Source organism: Gopherus flavomarginatus, chromosome 2, assembly GCF_025201925.1.
Source record: "Gopherus flavomarginatus isolate rGopFla2 chromosome 2, rGopFla2.mat.asm, whole genome shotgun sequence".
Taxonomy (NCBI): Eukaryota; Metazoa; Chordata; order Testudines; family Testudinidae; genus Gopherus; species Gopherus flavomarginatus.
This window is the reverse complement of record NC_066618.1, coordinates 292,114,650-292,135,348: the sequence shown is the minus strand read 5'-3', so window position 1 is coordinate 292,135,348 and position 20,699 is coordinate 292,114,650. Positions and strand designations below refer to the sequence as shown.

At 40.5% G+C, this 20,699-nt stretch overlaps 1 protein-coding gene across 14 annotated transcripts in view; it reads left to right on the top strand.

Annotated features, from left to right (window-relative positions):
- PTK2 (protein tyrosine kinase 2) overlaps window positions 1–20,699 on the top strand; it is a 428,303-nt gene that overhangs the window by 384,478 nt on the left and 23,126 nt on the right. For all 14 annotated transcript variants that reach the window (XM_050940664.1, XM_050940665.1, XM_050940661.1 and 11 more), the window contains 3 exons: window positions 14,837–14,899; window positions 19,800–19,839; window positions 20,373–20,479. In XM_050940664.1, the coding sequence (XP_050796621.1) occupies window positions 14,837–14,899; window positions 19,800–19,839; window positions 20,373–20,479 (210 nt within the window). The remainder of the gene's footprint in view (window positions 1–14,836; window positions 14,900–19,799; window positions 19,840–20,372; window positions 20,480–20,699) is intronic.

Here is a 20,699-nt window from a genome sequence, read left to right as displayed (position 1 = left end):
TTGAAGGCTGCTATCAAATCCCCCCTCACTCTTCTCTTCTGCATACTAAATAACCCCAGTTCCCTCAGCCTCTCCTCGTAAGTCATGTGCCCCAGCCCCCTAATGATTTCATTGCCCTCCGCTGGACTCTCTCCAATTTGTCCACATCCCTTCTGTAGTGGGGGGACCAAAACTGGACGCAGTACTCCAGGTGTGGCCTCACCAGTGCTGAATAGAGGGGAATAATCACTTCCCTCGATCTACTGGTAATGCTCCTACTAACACAGCCCAATATGCCATTGGCCTTCTTGGCAACAAAGGCACACTACTGACTCATATCCAGCTTCTCGTCCACTGTAATCCACAGGTCCTTTTCTGTAGAACTGCTGCTTAGCTAGTCGGTCCCCAGCCTGTAGTGATACATGGGATTTTTCCTTCCTAAATGCAGGACTCTGCACTTGTACTTGTTGAGCCTCATCAGATTTCTTTTGGCTCAATCCTCCAATTTGTCTAGATTACTCTGGACTCTATCCCTACCCTCCATCATATCTACCTCTCCTCCAAGCTTAGTGTCATCTGCCAACTTGCTAAGGGAGCAATTAATCCCATCAGATCATTAATAACGATGTTGAACAAAACCGGCCCCAGGACCGATCCCTGGGGCACTCCACTTGATACCGGCTGCCAAGTAGACATTGAGCCGTTGATCACTACCCGTTGAGGCCGACAATCTAGCCAGCTTTCTATACACCTTATAGTCCAATCATCCAATCCATACTTTTTTAACTTGCTGGCAAGAATACTGTGGGAGAGGGTATCAAAAGTTTTGCTAAAGTCAAGATCTATCACATCGACCGCTTTCCCCATATCCACAGAGCCAGTTATCTCATCATAGAAGGCAGTCAGGTTGGTCAGGCATGACTTGCTCTTGGTGAATCTATGTTGACTGTTCCTGATCACCTACCTCTCCTCCAAGTGCTTCAAAATGGATTCCTTGAGGACCTGCTCCATGATTTTGCCAGGAACTGACGTAAGGCTGACCAGTCTGTAGTTTCCCAGGTTCTCTTTTTTCCCTTTTTAAAAGATGGGCACTATATTTGCCTTTTTCCAATCGTCTGGGACCTCCCTGATCTCCACGAATTTTCAGAGATAATGCCAATGGCTCTGCAGTCACATCAGCCAACTCCCTCAGCACCCTTGGCTGCATTAGATCTGGATCCATGGACTTGTGTACATCCAGCTTTTCTAAGTAGTCCTTAACCTGTTCTATCACCACTGAGGGCTGCTCACCTATTCCCCATGCTGTGTTGCCCAGTGCAGCAATCTGGGAGCTGCCCTTGTCTGTAAAGACCGAGGCAAAAAAAACATTGAGTACTTAGCTTTTTCCACATCATCTGTCACTATGTTGCCTCCCCCATTCAGTAAGGTGCCCACACTTTCCCTGACCTTTTTCTTGTTGCTAATATACCTGTAGAAACCCTTCTTGTTACCCTTCATATTCCTTGCTAGCTGCAACTCCAATTGTGCCTTGGCCCTCCTGATTACACCCTGCATGCTCTAGCAATATTTTTATACTCCTCTCTGGTCGTTTGTCCAAATTTCCACTTCTTGTAAGCTTCCTTTTTGAGTTTAAGCTCACCAGATTTTTCACTATTAAGCCAAGCTGGTCGCTTATTTGCTATTCTTTCTGCACATCGTGATGGTTTGTTCCTGTGCCCTCAATAAGACTTCTTTAAAGTACAGCCAGCTCTCTTGGACTCCTTTCCCTTCATATTAGCCTCCCAGGGGATCCTGCCCATCAGTTCCCTAAGGGAGTCTAAGTCTGCTTTTTCTGAAGTCCAGGGTCTGTATTTTCTACTCTCCTTTTATCAGGATCCCGAACTCAACCATCTCACGTGTATCACCTTGCTGTAGTGCAGCTCAGAACTGACAACAGCTTGAATAACTGAGGCCAGGTCATCATTTGCGAAGGTGGTATGGAGTCTCCTAGCTATATGGATATGGTAGAAAGCATTGCTTATCAGTGTTGCTGTGTGAGAGTTTAGCATCAGGGAAGAATATGAGAGTTTAGCTACAGACTGATTGACCAATTGCAGGTGTAGACTTGCTACCAAAGAAGATTTCACAGTGGCTGCAAACGCTTCAGAATGCTTTCTTCTGCCTACCAGCATCACCTCTGTCTTGCTTGGATTCAGTTTCAACCAGCTGTTCTTTATCCGTGAGCTGATCTCATCCAATTACTGGTGATAGCACTATGGTTGTATGTGGTGAAGAATAGGTAGAGCGTGTCATGTTTATATTACAGGCACTTGAATCCATGTCATCTGACCAGTTCAACTAGTGGCTGCATGCAGGTGTTGAATAGGGTTGGAGAGACAAGTGAAACTTGTGGGACTCCACGTGAGGCAACATAGTAGACGTGCAGTGTCCCATCACTACTCTTTGGGTGCATCTCTCCAAGGAGGACTTAAATCATTTTAGTATATTACCTTTGACCCTTGAAACCTCTTTCAGGCGAGACAGCTGTCTTATTGTAAACTGGATCAGATATTGCAGAGAAGTCCAGGAGAATAAGAATGGATGTCTGCCTTCTGTCTATTGGCAGCAGGTCATCCATCGGTACCAGTAAATCAATACAATTCTATGTCCTGGCCTGAATCCAGATTGTGTCAGACCCAGGATATTAGTTTCAGTTAGATAAGGTTGAAGATGGTTTTTGACTAACTTCTCTTATCAGCTTGCTCAGGAAAAGAAGGTTTGACACTTTGAGGTATTTGGTTAGAATATATGTATCCAGTGTGGGTTTCTTTAGCGTTGGTTAGACTTTTCCTTGTTTGAAGAAGGAAGAGAAGGGTCCTTCTCTGAATGAGGTGTTGGCTATTTTGGTCATGAGTGGCACCAGTTGCTCATGACTCTCTCTTTCAAGCCAGGAAGGGTTTGGATAGAATTCAGAAGTCTTGGGTCAAGACTCCTTTAGGGTATCCAGAACTTCTTGGTGAGTGAATGTACTGAACTTAAGGAATGCAAGCAAACTATGGGCTGCAGACAGGGCAGATTGAAATTTTTGGGACGCCTTCCCAAATGTGCATGATCTTTTCAGTGAAGTAGAATGATAGTTCTTTGCAGCTCTAGGTACTCAGTTCAAATACAGGATGTAGATACTCAGAATAGAGTGTACCCCTCTGGATAGTTCCATGGGGTGGGATTTGGCAGCGTCAATGAAGACTGATAGGAAGGTTCTCTAGCTTCAGCATCAGCTTGGAGGAATTTGTTAAATTTCATTCTGGCTTTATCAGCCTTCATTTTCAACCACTCTCACTCAGGTGACACACTCCAGCAAAATTAGAAGTAGTGTTGACAAGCTCTGGGAGCAGCTATATTGTACATTCCTCAGAAGGGTGGATTGGCCTGATGTGAACTCTTTTAAGGGATACAAAAGGGGGAAATGGAGAGTCACACGCAAAATACCAAAATCTCATCTTGGATGATTATTTTTGTTGAGCATATGATGGGGGAAAGGATGCTCCCCTCACCTTTGGCTCATCTCCTGCCTTTTTTTTTTTTGTAAGTATTCTGATCAGAGACTTCAAGGGTTTTTTTTATTTTGTTTTTTTTGGATGCCGGTTACAGATTTAATGGCGATTTATATATTGCTAGGTATTACAAGCTAACATTTTATTAGCATAATATATTCAAATCCATAGTATGCTGTTGAAGGAAACTGTTTAATTAGCAACCAGGCAGTTCTTGAAAATGAGATTTCATTCTCCAGGTTTATTCCTGGGGAAATTATGGTGGAAAACAGGTTACTAGCACATGTTTCTAATGGACCATAGTCATAGATATGAAGACGGTTAAAGGCTTCATTGGTATCTACTTTTTTTTTTTTGAACTTCCCTGTTAAATCCAGACTGCCCAACATCCATCAGGAGAAATTTGTTTTTAGATGCTCTCACCTTTCATTTGAATTCTGTCTCACTGGCCAAGAAGATTGCTTTCAGTGTGTCTTATACGATGTCTTCAGCTGTCCTCACAATAGGCCCAATCTGCAGACTTTACCAGTGCATATCTCTTGAAGATGTCACAAGAATCTTGCATGTATAAAGGTGCAAGATCAGATTCAGTGTGAGGTTTGTTCTGAACATTCTTTGTGGTCTGGTGAGAAATCACTTGTCTCTTTATCAGTATTTCCCTTCTGTGGCTCCTCTTTCTTCTCATAGAGAAGAGCAGAGTTCATTACTGTCTCAAATCTATTGCTGAGTCCTACATATGCTCTAATAAGAATACTTTTCCATCGACAAAACATTAGGACTATGAGTTTTGGCAGAAAATCTCTACAGAAACATGATTCTCCTTCTGCATGATGCACCTAAAATTAGGAAACTTTCAGAGGATTATTCTGTGTGTAGAGAACAGATGTGTCAGAGTCTGATTTCAGTCTTCACTTAAACTGGTTTTGAACGAATGTAACTCAGTTGACTTCAATGAAGTTATTCCCAATTTGCATGGGTGTGAGGTCAGAATCAGGTCTGTTTACACAGGCAGTCAGCATACCCCAGGCTCCTAAAACATGCATTGCTTCTACCACAGAGAATCAAGTTTCTCAGGAAAACAGAAATGTACCAATTGCCTATTATAATATATTGAGCATTAAGAAGAGAGACCATACTGGTGATGGCACTAGTGCAACCACTGCTTACCAGGAAGAAGACAGATTTGCTCATAGACAGAATTTTCTGTTTTCTGCAACAGGAAACTGTAGCTACAAACGCAACAGCACAAAGATAGTTAACACTGAATATATTATGCTATGATTATTGTTAACAGGGACAGTGCAAACAAGGAAAGAAATTGGAATGGCACCAAAATGTAAGTTACTGCATGGGCAGAGAAGAAATTATCTGTGAAAGTAGCTTTCATAAAACTGATTTACTATGCAAAGCTGGTTAATACTGACAGACAGAAATTCTCTTTGTATCTGTCAGTATTAACTGGTTGCTATTAACTGAATTCAGTATTCTGAAATCCTGTTTATAAAAAAGAAAACAATAAATCTCTCAAGGGAAGCCATCAGCTAAAACTACTTCATTCAGTATAGAAGCAAGGTTAGATAGAATAAAGAACTATTAAAAACTTCAAGCTCAGAGACACAGAAAACTCTACCTGCTGGGAGACAGGAAGTGAATTAGGAGGTCATGTATTTGGCTAGGACACCTCTTTTACTACAGGGCTGACATCAGGGTTTTTTTCCCTGTCCTCATCTGCTGGTAGGTAGATCATATTGCACATTGTCTGGGCTGTCATCTTTATTGCACTATGAGGAATTAAATTAGCAGTAAGATATTTTCTTTCAGATTGTTTTGACAAAAGTGACTAAAATGTAAATGTTTGGAGATCAGTGTCTCACAATGCTGAGGAACTGAAAGGCGATGGACAAAATTTACTCCACAGTTCTTTGTATTACAGAAGTGCATGGAGCACCAATCAAGGAACAGCTTGCTATTGTATTAAGTGTAGTACAGACAAGTAAAAAAAGAGTCTCTAACCCTGGCAGCTAACAATCTAGGGATGGGATAATAGTATTAAGCATGTTATGCATAACAAGCAGAATCTATTATTTGCTTATTTCATCATTCAGATGTTCTGTTGGACAGAGCATGAGTCTGCCAGGTAGGCGTTCTGGATTCTAGTCTCCCACTGATTGTGAGATTTTTACCTAGGGTGACCAGATGTCCCAATATTAGGGGCTTTGTCTTATATAGGCAACGTATTACCACCACTAACACCCCTCGTCCCAATTTTTCACACTTGCTATCTGGTCACACTATTTTTACCATATCACTTAACTTTAATTTCCCCATCTCTAATAAAAGGATATTGACATAGCCTCACAACCCCCGTGTGAGTTTTCTTGTTTGTAGAGTCCCGTGAGATCATCAAATTAAAGTGGTTATAAAAGTGAAGAGCCATTATTTATCAAGGTCTTGTCTAAACATACTTGGGCAGCACCATCAGCCAGGACAGTGGAACAAGCCAGGACATCCGGAATAAAATCAGTAAAGCCAGGAACACCTTCAGGAGCTTAAATACAGTCTGGAAATCATCAAAATACAGCACCAAAACCAAACTCAAGATTTATCAGAGCTGCGTTCTTTCAACACTACTTTATAGTTCAGAATGCTGGGGAATGAGAAAGTGTGACATGTCCAAACTGTCTTAATTCCATACAACCTGCCTCGGAAATCCTGCATATCTTCTGGCCTAGAACAATCTCAAACTAAGATCTATTGACACAGTGCAGCCAAGAGGATCTGAGCACCATCATTGCCAGGAGGTATTGGAGATGGATCGGTCATGTGCTTCGGATAGAAACTGATTCCATCACCAGAGTAGCAATAACACCTGAAGGCAAGTGAAAATGAGGCCGCCCAAAAACAACATGGCGAAGAGCTGTGGAAGCTGAGCTGAAAAACCTGGGGCACAGTTGGGGAACCATTGAAAGACTTGTCAGAAACAGACAGGAGTGGAGAAGCTTTGTCACTGCCCTAAACACCAGAGGCATAATAGGAACATGATGATGATGTCTAAACATCAAAGTTGCACCAGTGTAAATACAATTTGTGTTTTGATTAATTTAAAACCCCTCTGTGGACCCACTTAAATCAGATTACTGCTGGTTTATATAGCTATAACTTAATTCAGTAACCAAATTAACACAATGCCTAAAATAGTCCAAGAAATAAATGAAGATCTCATTCTGAACTGCAGCCTACCTCACATGTGTTGGTTTGCATGCATTTATTTACACACAAAATCTTAGTTATGCTTGTTCATGTGTATTTTTCTCTCAGCAGCACAAGCACAAAACAAGGAAATCTAAAGTTAAAGCAACATTCACATCAGCACAATACCGACTTCCAAGCATTACGTCACTACTGTCACAATACTTTACCACACCAAACCACCCTCTCTGCTACACTCGATTTCAGCTCTATAGCACCAACAAAAAGAATGCAGACCACTGTTCTGCTCTCTGAAGGTTGGTACTTGTGCCCTTATGGAGCCCTGTTGATTCATAGGGATTCCATGTTGGCAGAGGTGTGTTCATATGGATGGAATTGCAGGATTAGAGTTTGTGTGTTTGTATAACCCAAATTTACATCATTTACTCTCTGAATACAGAATGAATTTTCAAGTAAATCTGTTAATTCATTTGTTATAATAATTTTTAAATCATTCTTTTAAGACTTTTATTGGTGATTCTGACTTTTTTGGATCCGACTATCAAATATATTTCCAATTTTTGAAAGTTGAATTTTGACATTTCTAGATTATTGACTATGTGTTTGTGTATGACTGTAAAATTTAACCCAAAAGGAGAGCCTTCTGCAACTAAAGAAAGGAGACAAACAGAAGCCTCCATGAAGTCCAAAAGAAACCTCCACTATGTAGATATCATTTACCTTAGTAAGGCGTAAATATCATGGTGATGGGTGCATACATGTGTGTGTTTCAGGTTAAACATCATAGTTTTGCCAGTTAAATTCCAAATAATTGCCAACACATTTTCTAGATTCAGAACCTCTGGTTGGCTACACGTGTAATGTTGGTCTTCTGTAAAATGTTTTCTTACAGCATTTAAATGATCTGTTCACCCATTTGTATTTTATTCCCACTTTGGATCCTTCTCTGGTTTTGTGTTGACAGTGCCTAATTGTTCATTATGCACATATGCACTCTGTTTAGCGGTTTCTCAGCACTTGTGGCATCAGAGAGAGCAGCATTACATTAAGAACTTTATATTCCCTTCTCTCAATAGCTGTGGATGAAATAACTTGCATAGTTTCCTTATCTTGTTGTTTGTTTTTTGTATATATAAAAGTTCCCACATGCATATGGTTTAATACTTGTCCAACTTTCTCTGAGAACGGTAACTCAAGAGTAATTGATGTGACTTGCTACTAAAATAGAGTTTTAATTTTTAGCATGAGAAAATCCTACCAAGATATTATAGCTTGGCATGTCCTGAAAATACTGATACATTTTTATTAATGAGTAACGGTAATGTAAGTACAGTAGGTTATATTCTAATTCTTAATCATATGCATCCATTCTGAAAACTCTGTGTTGATATTTCCAAAAGAATTCAGATATGTGACACTACACTTCATTAGACCTAGACAAGAAATCCCCTTTCTTTTGGAGGCTTTTGATTTACTGTAAGATTTACGGTGAATTTACAACCAGAAGGCTATAATTTCTTCCTGCTCTAAAGAAATCTATAGAAATAGCAAGCACAAAATATTTTGCTTACACTTACGTTTCTGCTTAGTACATTCAGTACTTCTGCCATTGAAAGAAACCTTTGCTCAGCCCCACAGTCTGAAAGGTCAAGATCAGGGATTCTCAAACTGGGGGTTGGGACCCCTCAGGGGGTCATGAGGTTATTACATGGGGGGGGTCACGAGCTGTCAGCCTCCACCCCAAACCTGACTTTGCCTCTAGCATTTATAATGGTGTTAAATATGTAAAGAAGTGTTTTTAGTTTAAAAGGGGGTGTCACACACAGAGGCTTGCTATGTGAACAGGGTCACCAGTAAAAAAAGTTTGATAACCACTGGTCAAGAGAGAGAGATTTCATATTATGGAAATACATGAAATGTATTTGAAGATGGTTTTATTGCTATGGTCAGTATTAAGGGTCATGAGGAGAATCTGGGCTTGAAAATCCACTCACCAGTGGCAAGTGATAACTTTCCCAGGTAAATGTTGGAGAAATTCATGGTTTAGGATCCCACGAATTTCTCCCTACATTTTCTGATTTCATTTTTTATAAAATGTTTCTATCTCTTATCATGGTGTTAACTAGATTCTGCAAGACACACCAGCTTGGCTGGATGGGTTCATTTCATGGGACTCAGCAACCTACTGGTTTCCTTGGGAACTTTGCTCCCCTTTACCTCCCAACTCTGTATGCCCCCCCGCCCTGCCCCAATAAGCACTGGAAAAATCCTTCCACTGCCCACTCAAGAACCCAAGGGGACATATTTTCCAGACCAGCTAATCATCAGAGGGGATCAGCTCCCTAGCCAGCCAGCCACACAGTGCCTGTCAGCTGCCACTGTCAAGTAGAGAAGTCTCCATAAGGTTCTAGGGAAGAGGAACATAATTAGTCAAAAGGTACTGGGCATGGGGTAGGGAATGGAAAGGATGAGGGATTTGCTTTGGCGGTGCAGAATGATGGATAGAGTACGAAACTGGTAGATTTTTGTGTGTGATGGGTGGCGAGTATTATTCAGGGAGTGTCACATACATTGTTGCTAACTGAGGTGGGATTTTTTTTTTTTGTTAAAATTCTGGCAGCATATCGTTGTTCCAGTGCTAGAACCCACGAACTAAAAGGGTCAGTGAAATCTTATCACTTAGAAAGATCAAAGCTACAGTGCGTTTGCCTTTAGAATTCGCGCTTTGCTGGATAACCCCCAGCTATACACGTGAATAAACCAGAATGGGAATTATCTCAAGGGATTTAGAAAGTCATCTGTGCCTGTTATTAGTCATTGAGCGCTGTATTCTTAGACTGAGGCTGAAAGTATTTATTTTGTTGTGTATGTACTTACATTTCTGAAGTACTCACATGTGCTGCAGGCCAGTACTTGCTAGCCCCTGGGAAATATGCTCCTTTGCAAAGGGCTATCCATGTTTTTGGTTTTATATAGATAAATATTAAAGACCCAGGTATCCCATAGTGGTAGGTATTGTAGGAACACACAGTAAAAGACACCCTGCATAAAAAAAAAAAAAATTTGAGCTAATATAAGACCAGATAAAATAAAGGAATGTTACAGACAACCAGAAAGAGTCAGGGGTTGGAAAATAATGGTAACAATTATAAGTACATGTGTTTACATAGGCTGGCTGCGTGCACAGCGTCAAGTCAGTTATATTTTTAATAAGATACATATAAATTAAATGGACTCGTTGGAGTCTGTTCTTGAAGCTTTTCTGTTGCAAAATTGCCATCTTTAAGTCTGTTACTGAGTGACCAGACAGGTTGAAGTGATCTCCTACTGGTTTTTTAATGTTATGATTCCTGATGTCAGATTTGTGTCCATTTATTCTTTTGCGTAGAGACTGTCCGGTTTGGCCAATGTACATGGCAGAGGGGTATTGCTGGCACATGATGGCATATATCACATTGGTAGAGGTGCAGGTGAACGAGCCCCTGATGGCGTGGCTGATGTGATTAGGTGACCAACAGACTCCAACGAGAAACTGCTGAACTTGGATTAATATGCAAATTAGACACCATCAATTTGGGCTTGACTAGAGACTGGGAATGGCTGAGCCATTACACACATTGAATCTATTTCCCCATGTTGAGTATTCTCACACCTTCTTCTCAAACTGTCTGAAATGGACTATCTGGATTATCACTACAAAAGCTTTTTCCTCTTAATTAATTAGCCTCTTAGAGTTGGTAGGACAACTCCTACCTTTTCATGATCTCTGTATGTTGTGACAAAGTTCCAAACCTGTATTTGTGGGTCCCGCACTTCCTGGCAGATATAGTGGCCTCAGAAGCTCGGAATGATCTCTCTTTCCCAGTATGGTGGCAGAGGTTGCCACTTATTGAGCTATTTTCATCACAGGCCAGTATGGGAGGTGGGAAGGTGGAATACCCAAAGTCTTTGTTGCTCCTTAGAGACCGCCTGGTCTCCTCCCTGGACCAAAGTCTGTTTCCTCTTTCAGAGGGATCTCTGTAGATCATGCGGGGGAGAGGGGCAAGAAAGGGGGGAACCCAGGCCCATCCTCTACTCTGGGTTCCAGCCCAGGGATCCTAATGGCAGCAGCTGTTTGCGGCTTCCCTCCTCCACTGACGCTGCTTTGCTTCCCTGGGCTACTTCCCCGTGCTTCCCTTTTCCCAAGCTTCACCCTTACCTCAGGGTTCAGTAATGCTACCTCTCCTCCAGCTCCTTTTCCCTGGACTCCTCTCAAGAGAACTGGCAAGGAGAGCTTTTAAAGCAATATAATTGGTTCCAGCTGTCTCCATTAGCCTATCAGCCTAAACTGATCCTTTCTCAGTTAATTGAGGTCAGTTGCCAGCATTAGCCTGACAACCTTAGCTGGTTAAATTGGCCTCAGGTGTCTTGATTGGCCTGGAGTAGCCCTTGTTTGGCTATCCAGGTGTCAAGGTTCCTTCCCCACTCTGAACTTTAAGGTACAAATGTGGGGACCTGCATGGACACTTCTAAGCTTAATTACTAGCTTAGATCTGATAACTCTGCCACCATCCAGAAATTTCAGTGTCTGGAGCACTTCCTGTCCCCCCAAAACTCTCCCCTCCCTGGGTGGCCTTGAGGGACCAGGGATCCAAACCCCTTGGATCTTAAAACAAGGAGAAATTAACCATCACCTCTTCCTTCCCCTACCAGTCCCTGGTGAGTCCAGATCCAGTCTCCTTGGATCTTAAAACAAGGAAAAATCAATCAGGTTCTTAAAAAGAAAGCTTTTTATTAAAGAAGAAAGGTAAAAATCATCTCTGTAAAATTAGGATGGAAAATACTTTACAGGGTAATCAAATTCATATAGCCCAGAGGAACCCCCTCTAGCCTTAGGTTCAAAGTTACAGCAAGCAGAGGTAAAATCCTCTCAGCGAAAAAGGGACATTTACAGGTTGAGAAAACAAAAATAAGACTAATCCGCCTTGCCTGGCTATTACTTACAATTTTGAAACATGAGAGACTGATTCAGAAAGATTTGGAGAGCCTGCATGGACGTCTGGTCCCTCTTAGTCCGAAGAGCGAACAACACCCAAAACAAAGAGCACAAACAAAGACTTCCCTCCACCAAGATTTGAAAGTATCTTGTCTCCTTATTGGTCCTCTGGTCAGATGTCAGCCAGGTTCACTGAGCTTCTTAACCCTTTGCAGGTAAAAGAGGCATTAACCCTTAACTATCTATTTATGACACCAGGGAACAGGGCTCTGCTCATTCTGAGGCTGATATACCTGCCATCCACCACCTTGTTATATCCCTCTGGCCTGAGTCCATCACAATATGTATATATATCTCCTTACTATATGTTCCATTCTATGCATCCGATGAAGTGGGCTGTAGCCCACGAAAATTTATCCTCAAATAAATTTGTTACTCACTAAGGTGCCACAAATACTCCTGTTCTTTTTGTGGATACAGACTAACATGGCTGCTGCTCTGAAACCTAAGATACTACTGTTATGGGAGTGGCCACAGAAACACCAACATATTCAGAAGTGGAGAAGGGAGTAAATATAGAAGGAACTGCAGAAATATGGATTTTGGCAAAGCCCAAAAGGAAGAGAATCCCTAAAGACGATTAAAATTGAAATGTGTTTACAATATAAGTGAATTGCTCATTAGAGGCTCTGATCCAAAGCCCATTTTGATTTCAGTGGGCACTGAATCCAGCCTATAGAAATAAGATGGGAAGCAAGTATTGGCAGTTGAGCATGTGTGAAAAGTCTAGATTTATGTTGGGACATGTGGAGACTTTCTTTTCCTCAGGCAGTTTTCTACGGTTTCTTTTTAACTGTCTGGAGTACCTGCATGACATGATTTCTGTTCTTTATATAGTAGTCAGTCAGACAGCACTGTTGTGTGAACCTGGCATTTAAAGGGCAAAGTTACAGAATACTAAAAACGAGTCACAATCAAAAGATAGTGATTTTTTCCCTGCCTGTATTTTGAAGCTGAGAAAATAGAAGTACTGTAATTCCATCAATTTTCCTTTTCTCCATATCTATTTAATGCCACAGAAAGTTGTATTTTATTCTATCAAGTGTATGTAATGATGCTTCTGCCTTTGCTTCAAAAACAGAATATTTCATCGTTATCTGAGAGAATGCTGCTATTAGGAACTTTCCTGGAAGAATAAGTACATTCATTGAAACTTAAAAATCATTGAAGTTTGCCCTATCCAGTGTTTTAGTGACTGAGATTTTTTTTGCTTTGCCCAAGAGCATTTGCAATGTAAATAAAAATGAAACTAAGACAATTTCTGAACACTAGCTCCAAATCCAATTGTAATGTAAAGCTCTTTGGTTACATTCGTTTACTAAGATAGAGCAAGATAATTTTTGTGTTGTTCAGTTTAAAATATAATGAAAAACATTACATGGTTTATGTAAGATATATATTTATATGTATATTGGACACCTAGATAACTAGCAAAAAAGAATCTTTCGTCAGAAAGGACGTGTGCTCTTGTGGTTAAGGCAATGGGTTGAGATACAAGAGATCTAGGTTCAGTTGCAAGCTTTGCCATATATTCCCAGGGTGACTTTGAGCAAGTCACACAATCTCTCTCTGCCTCAGTTTTCCATCCATAAAATAAGAAGAATACTACCTTTCTCCCACCTTTTGTCAGTCTTGTCTATTTAAAATGTAAGGGCTCACTGAGGCAGGGACTGTCTCTTTCTATGTAGTCGTACAGTGCCTAGCACAAAGGGGTCTTGGTCTCATCTGGGGCCTTTAAGCACTACCTTAATACAAATAGTAAATGGTCTGTGAAAGCCTTGAGTGAATGCTGACAGTATGACTGTACCACAGCTCAGGCTCTTCTTACTGGCTGCCAACAAATGGTGGCTATTTCTAAAGACCAATATTAGGTGTGTTTTTGCAGTATAGCACAGCTTCAATTTTTTTCAGGAACATTTAGCAAGATATGTCTAACCATGAGTATTCCGGGGCACAGCACTCCCATATTTCCATTCATAAGCAGAGAACAGAGACTGGGTAGTTTTAAATGAAAATCACAGAATTTTTCCAAAACAATTTACAGCCCTACATGACATAACTTTAGTGAAATCCAGTGTTTCATAGTCGGCATTTATCTAAATAAGAAAAAAACCCACTGTATTCCCATGTAATTTGCACCGGAGTTAGTAGGCATTATGTGCAGTGGAAAATGGACTCCTCCATACACATTCCTAGCTGAGGGAGGTAGAAGACAGATCTTCTTTCATTCTCTGTTGGTCTATCCATGACATCAGAGGAATTTCCTAACTGAGCTGACCTTGTGGTCTTGGGATCAACAGTAGCCATTGTTTCAGGACTGCCTATCTGTTGGTCTTCCCAAATGTTTTTTTGTCTCAGAAGTATAAATACAATGGATACCTGGGTGTGTGAGGAAGGGGGTGATAAATTAAGTTTAAAAAAAAAAGTATTTTCCCAAAAGCTTTTCATTTGTACCATTTAAAAAGAGTCCTCCATGTACTGTTTTTAACTCTAATAAAAGGTAAATTTGTTTATCGCTTCTATCAGCAAAAGGGTATTGAAACCAGTCTTCTTTATTAGCATTCTGTATCTTAACCACAGTGTTTAAAGAGCTCCAGTAATTGGCCCCATTTGCAGGCTTGGAGATGGAGCCAAGTACATATAAGCCTTTCTCAAGCAGGAAACAGGAATTAATGCGCAGCATTTCTCATCCTGTGGTTGAAATTTTTGCTGTTAGGAAGAAAATACAATAAAAAACGACTTTGCTGCCTCTGGGAGAATTAAAATGCAGGTTTTCCAATGTTGTGTTGGGGAAATGGTACTATCAATATTTATATAAAGCATTTTTATGTGCTAGCACAAAATGGGTAGCTGAAAAACAGTTCTTTAGAAGCTACTGATAGTTTCAGTATCTGTACTTGCAGGAGCATGTTACAAGAACCGGGGATGTGAGGAATGCAATGAAAGCACATCTCTATTAGTCAAAGTATAAATTTTTCAATAGTACTTTCTTGCCTTTATGATTAATTTAATCCTAGGCTGTTTGAATTTGTAATGCTCTTATAAACAAAATACAAAACCACATTTTTCATTCCTTTAGAAACCTGATGTGCGGCTCTCCAGAGGCAGCATAGACCGAGAGGACGGGAGCCTCCAGGGCCCGGTAAGTATATATATGTGGTATCTTTTCATCTATCAACTCTTTCTCTAGGTCCCTGTAGAACACAGTGTACATTGCCCTGATTGTGGGAGGCGAGTTAAAGTTTGCTAAATGTTTCCATTATAATTACGTGGGTCTGAAAGTTTCCAGAGGCTCAGCTTCTGCGGGAATGACAGCAACAGCAAATTTGTTCACACAGCAGTTTGGGGTTCTTTTTCTTGGTGCTGCTGTTGAAACAGATGCCTGAATGTTTTAGCAAATACACTCTGATTATTTTACATTGTACATGTGATGTATGGCCAGGGCTTTTATTTAAAAATAGGGATAGTTTTGCTTAGATTTCTGTCAACAGGAAGCAAGATTAAAATAACCTATGCAGATGATAAGTAACTGAAGAGCTTTCTCATAAGTAACATAAGTCTTCAGTAATCCAACAACAGCCATCTCTCTGGGGGTAAATGAGCTAGCAGAAACAAATGGGGCAGACCAATATTCATTCACTTACTGCCAGACAACAGCTGCAGCTATGATATATTCTCACTCACTGACTTAAGTCATGTCTGTTTAAAAAAAAAAAAAAAAAAGGGTCTCAAATAGTTTCACTTCCTTTGTCATCTCTGTACCACAGTCATTGAAAGTCGGGGATTGTGCTGTGTGTGTGTGTTAATGATTTAATTGGACTGCTTGACTATAACTTTTCTCTAGTGATTGCCTTCTTCAGTGTTTCTCTAATTTCATATTTTTTTAATTCGCCTTTCTCGTTAGTTTGAGCTGCTGTTATAAAATCCAAATTGTTACGTACAATAGAACCTCAGAGTTACGAACACCTAGGAAATGAAGGTTGTTGGTAACTGAACAAAATATTATGGGTGTTCTTTCAAGAGTTTACAACTGAACACTGACTTAATAGAGGTTTGAAACTTTACTATTGAGAAGAAATATGCTGCTTTTAACCATTTTAATTTAAATGAAAAGTTCAGAAACAGTTTCTTTACCTTGTCAAATCTTTTTTTTAACTTTCCCTTTATTTATAGTTTACATTTAACACAGTAATGTAATTACTGTACTATATTTGCTTTTCGGTGTGTATGTGTTTCTCTGCTGCTGCCTGATTGCATACTTCCGGTTCCAAATGAAGTGTGGTTCGTAACTCTGAGATTCTACTGTACTCATTCATCACTTAAATATTATAGGAGAGAGGGACTTTGAGACAGATCCACAAAGGGATTAAGTCACCTAACTGCCACTTCAGGTACCTAAATCCAAAATTTAGCTCCTCTACACCCCTGCCCAGCTGCTGCCTATCTCTGTAGGGACCTAAATTTCTGCTGGTAAAGTGCCCTTGGTGTCTAAAGATCTGCACTTGCCATGTGCACAGCAGCCTCAGTTTAGGCACCAGATCACCTAGCACACACCTAAGCCCCAATGGGAGGCAGCGGGAGAGATGGTTCCTTGTAACTTTTGATCTAGTGGTTAGAGCACTCACCCACCATGTATGGACACCAAAGTTCAGTTTCCCCCACCCCCTTTAATAAATCTTGCTTCCCATGGCTGCTTGATCCCAGGATGTCTGCTTGTGTCCTAAATAAGAAATGCAGTATATGTTAAACTCACACTGCTCAGCCCTACATTCCCAGTTGAGATGAGGTGGGGAGATTATCCCCATTTTACAGCAGGGGGAGCTGAAGCACAAAATGATTAAAGCTAAAAGTGTCCACTAATTTTTGGTGCTCAGCTTGAGACGGCTAGAGCTTGATTTTTCAGAATACATGGAACGCAGCTCCAGTGGGCTTCATTTGCAGTTATAAGTGTTCAGTGCTTCTGCAAATATGAGGCAGAGATCCAGCATGGAAATTTTCAGACCACATGGTTAACATCTGGCCAAGTTTTACGCAGCTGGAAACAGGGTCTTATAATGGAAAGTGTTAGACAACTTTAAATATAGCTGTCATTGCCATCTCTGCCTGCAATTTTAATGCCATAAAATTCATTTCTGCAAATGTTGCAACCTCTGGTTTTGTTAAGTTGAGCTTTTATAAGGCAGCTGATATAAGGGCAGACCTGAAAAACTTCTTTTGGATAAATACTGCATTGCTGTTCCTAGTGCTGCTTATCCCATTAGCTTTGCCATTGGAAGGATGATCCATTGGCTGGGACACTAGCCTGGGACTCTGGAATGCCAGGTTCAATTCCCTGCTTTGCCACACACTTCTTGTGCCACCTTAGGCAAGTCCCTTAATGTCTCTATTCCTCAGTTCCCATCTCTAAAATCCTGTGGCACCTTATAGACTAACAGACGTTTTGGAGCATGAGCTTTCGCGAATGAATACCCACTTCGTCAGATGCATGTAGCGGAAATTTCCAGGGGCAGGTATATATATGCAAGCAAGCTAGAGATAATGAGGTTAGTTCAATCGAGGAGGATGAGGCCCTGTTCCAGCAGTTGAGGTGTGAAAACCAAGGAAGGAGAAACTGGTTTTGTAGTTGGCAAGCCATTCCCAGTCTTTGTTTAATCCTGAGCTGATGGTGTCAAATTTGCAGATTAACTGAAGCTCAGCAGTTTCTCTTTGAAGTCTGGTCCTGAAGTTTTTTTGCTGCAGGATGGCCACCTTAAGGTCTGCTATAGTGTGGCCAGGGAGGTTGAAGTGTTCTCTTACAGGTTTTTGTATATTGCCATTCCTAATGTCTGATTTGTGTCCGTTTATCCTTTTCCGTAGAGACTGTCCAGTTTGGCCGATGTACATAGCAGAGGGGCATTGCTGGCATATGATGGCGTATATTACATTGGTGGACTTGCAGGTGAATGAACCGGTGATAGTGTAGCTGATCTGGTTAGGTCCTGTGATGGTGTCGCTGGTGTAGATATGTGGGCAGAGTTGGCATCGAGGTTTGTTGCATGGATTGGTTCCTGAGCTAAAGGAACCAATCCATGCAACAAACCTCGATGCCAACTCTGCCCACATATCTACATCAGTGACACCATCACAGGACCTAACCAGATCAGCCACATCATCACCGGTTCATTCACCTGCACGTCCACCAATGTAATATACGCCATCATATGCCAGCAATGCCCCTCTGCTATGTACATCGGCCAAACTGGACAGTCTCTACGGAAAAGGATAAATAGACACAAATCAGACATTAGGAATGGCAATATACAAAAACCTGTAAGAGAACACTTCAACCTCCCTGGCCACACTATAGCAGACCTTAAGGTGGCCATCCTGCAGCAAAAAAACTTCAGGACCAGACTTCAAAGAGAAACTGCTGAGCTTCAGTTCATCTGCAAATTTGACACCATCAGCTCAGGATTAAACAAAGACTGGGAATGGCTTGCCAACTACAAAACCAGTTTCTCCTTCCTTGGTTTTCACACCTCAACTGCTGGAACAGGGCCTCATCCTCCTCGATTGAACTAACCTCATTATCTCTAGCTTGCTTGCATATATATACCTACCCCTGGAAATTTCCACTACATGCATCTGACGAAGTGGGTATTCACCCACGAAAGCTCATGCTCCAAAATGTCTGTTAGTCTATAAAGTGCCACAGGATTCTTTGCTGCTTTTACAGATCCAGATTAACACGACTACCCCTCTGATACTTGACGTCTCTAAAATGGGGGTAATAGGTCCATACCTCACTGGGGCGATGGGAGTACAAATACTTCAAAGATTCTGAGGTGCTCAGTTACTACAGTAATGTGGGCTATGTGAGTACCTCAGAGAAAGAGATTTGCAAGCACAGATGTTCTCTAACACACACCCCAAAATCAGGTTTGATTGCTGAGGTTACACTAGTAATAGCTAGTTTGGGCAAGTGAATTAATTAGCACTCTCTGCAGTGATTTATACTCAATTCATCCATAGCTAATGGTGAGTTCATGCAAGAACTCGTGTGTCTTTGCACCAGTTTAGGTGAACCCTCAGTTCCCAGAATTAGTTCTTTTTAAAGTGTTGAAATGCAGCTCCCTTAGATTTGATGCAGTTGAGACTTTAAATCTCTTTCCAGTCTTTTTACCAGATAGATATGCAGCCTGTTTCAGAATGGTTTTCACTTAATAAATAAATAAATGTTTTATTGCTGTGCTTAACTGAGAACTGTAGCTATGTCAACATTTGTAATTTGCAAAAGAAACCCCAATCTGCAGAAGCTCTTTCATAAAACATATGAGTGTATTTAGATGATGTTGTTTTTCAAGAAGGCAACTGCAAGTCTCATACAAAACATTTGTTCTGATGTAACTAAACAATATAACTAAACAGATTTCCCTCTGACTTGACAGTAAGCTGTGTAAATATAATTAGCAAAGCAACTCATTTCAATACAATATAAAGAATTTCCAAATGAATAAGTAGAGTATCTTTTATTTCTTCTGTTTTTACTGTGAAGTTCTAAAAGTCTGTTTAATCTGATTTAAACTATAGCAATAGAAAAGACCCGAAGCATGCAGTCGTCTAATTGTTCTACTACCATTTTTTATCTTAGCAGCCACAACTTATTTAAAAATTATCTTTGGATAGAGAACTAAATGTGGTAAATGTGCCATCTTATTTGACTAATGCCAGTATCAGCCTTGCAAGGACAAACTATTAATAATACAGATAAAGGCCAATGTGATTGTGAGCAACACAACACAAGATGAATGGACATTTTTATCTTAAGTAATGTGATCTGAAATTGTAGTTCGAAGCAATATGTGTCTCGTGATACCTTACAGTAATGGGGGGTCGGGGAGGGAGAGAGCAGGGGAAATACTTTTGCAATGTCTGTGGCTGGAAATCTTAAAGAAATTGGATAACTCTAATGGCCAAGTTACAACAACAAATGTTTCAGTTGAGGATCCCTGAACACCATAACTGTAATAATTAGAATACTAAACTTACATTTTCTTTTACAGGCTGGTAACCAGCACATATATCAGCCTGTGGGTAAACCAGGTAAGCCATAAATTTACTGTATAATCAGCATGAACACTCAAGTTCATGATCCTTGATACATTTCTTCTAATCTCAGAAATTGCATTAGTTGCCACAGTAGTAAATAATAATCTAGGCCAATACAGGATACCTGAGGTTAGGCATCTAAATAAAATTTGGCATTATTTTCAGAAGGGTTAAGTACTCACAACACCTACTGATTTTTTTGGGAGGTGCTCCGGCTGATTTTATTTAAATGCCGAACTTTTGGCCCCAGAATTTTCAAATTTGTGGCAGAGATTTTTGAGGCCCTATTAAAAAGTTCATGCTGTTATCTTCATTGTTTCAAGGCTTGAAAAAAGACTGTGGGATCTTTTAGTTTCTTACTTCCTTTAGCTGAAATAAAGATAAGAAGCATAGTTTGGCAGATGGCATTTTCATAAACAGAAATAGAACAAGCTTATCCAGTGTGCTGAGTACCTTCCCAAAATGTTATAAAGTCGATATAATAAATTAGTCCTTTTGTAAGGTATGCAAAATATGTTGTTAACTAGATCATGCAGCTCCGCCAAAGAAACCACCTCGTCCTGGAGCCCCCAGCCATTTGGGCAGCCTTGCCAGTCTCAACAGCCCTGTGGACAGCTACAATGAAGGAGTGAAGGTATGTTGCTCAGTGTCATATGAAGTATGTTTTAACTAATTGCTCATTATGCACCAAAAAAGAATCATCAACAATTACTAATGTGGGAGCTGATGCTGAAAGTGAAAACAAAACTGAAGCTTGTAACTGAATATGTCGTCATGGGACATATTCACACTGGCTGTTTGCTACTGTGGTTTGCATTTCCCTCCAGTCGGACCTTGTTTGGAACAAGAATTCC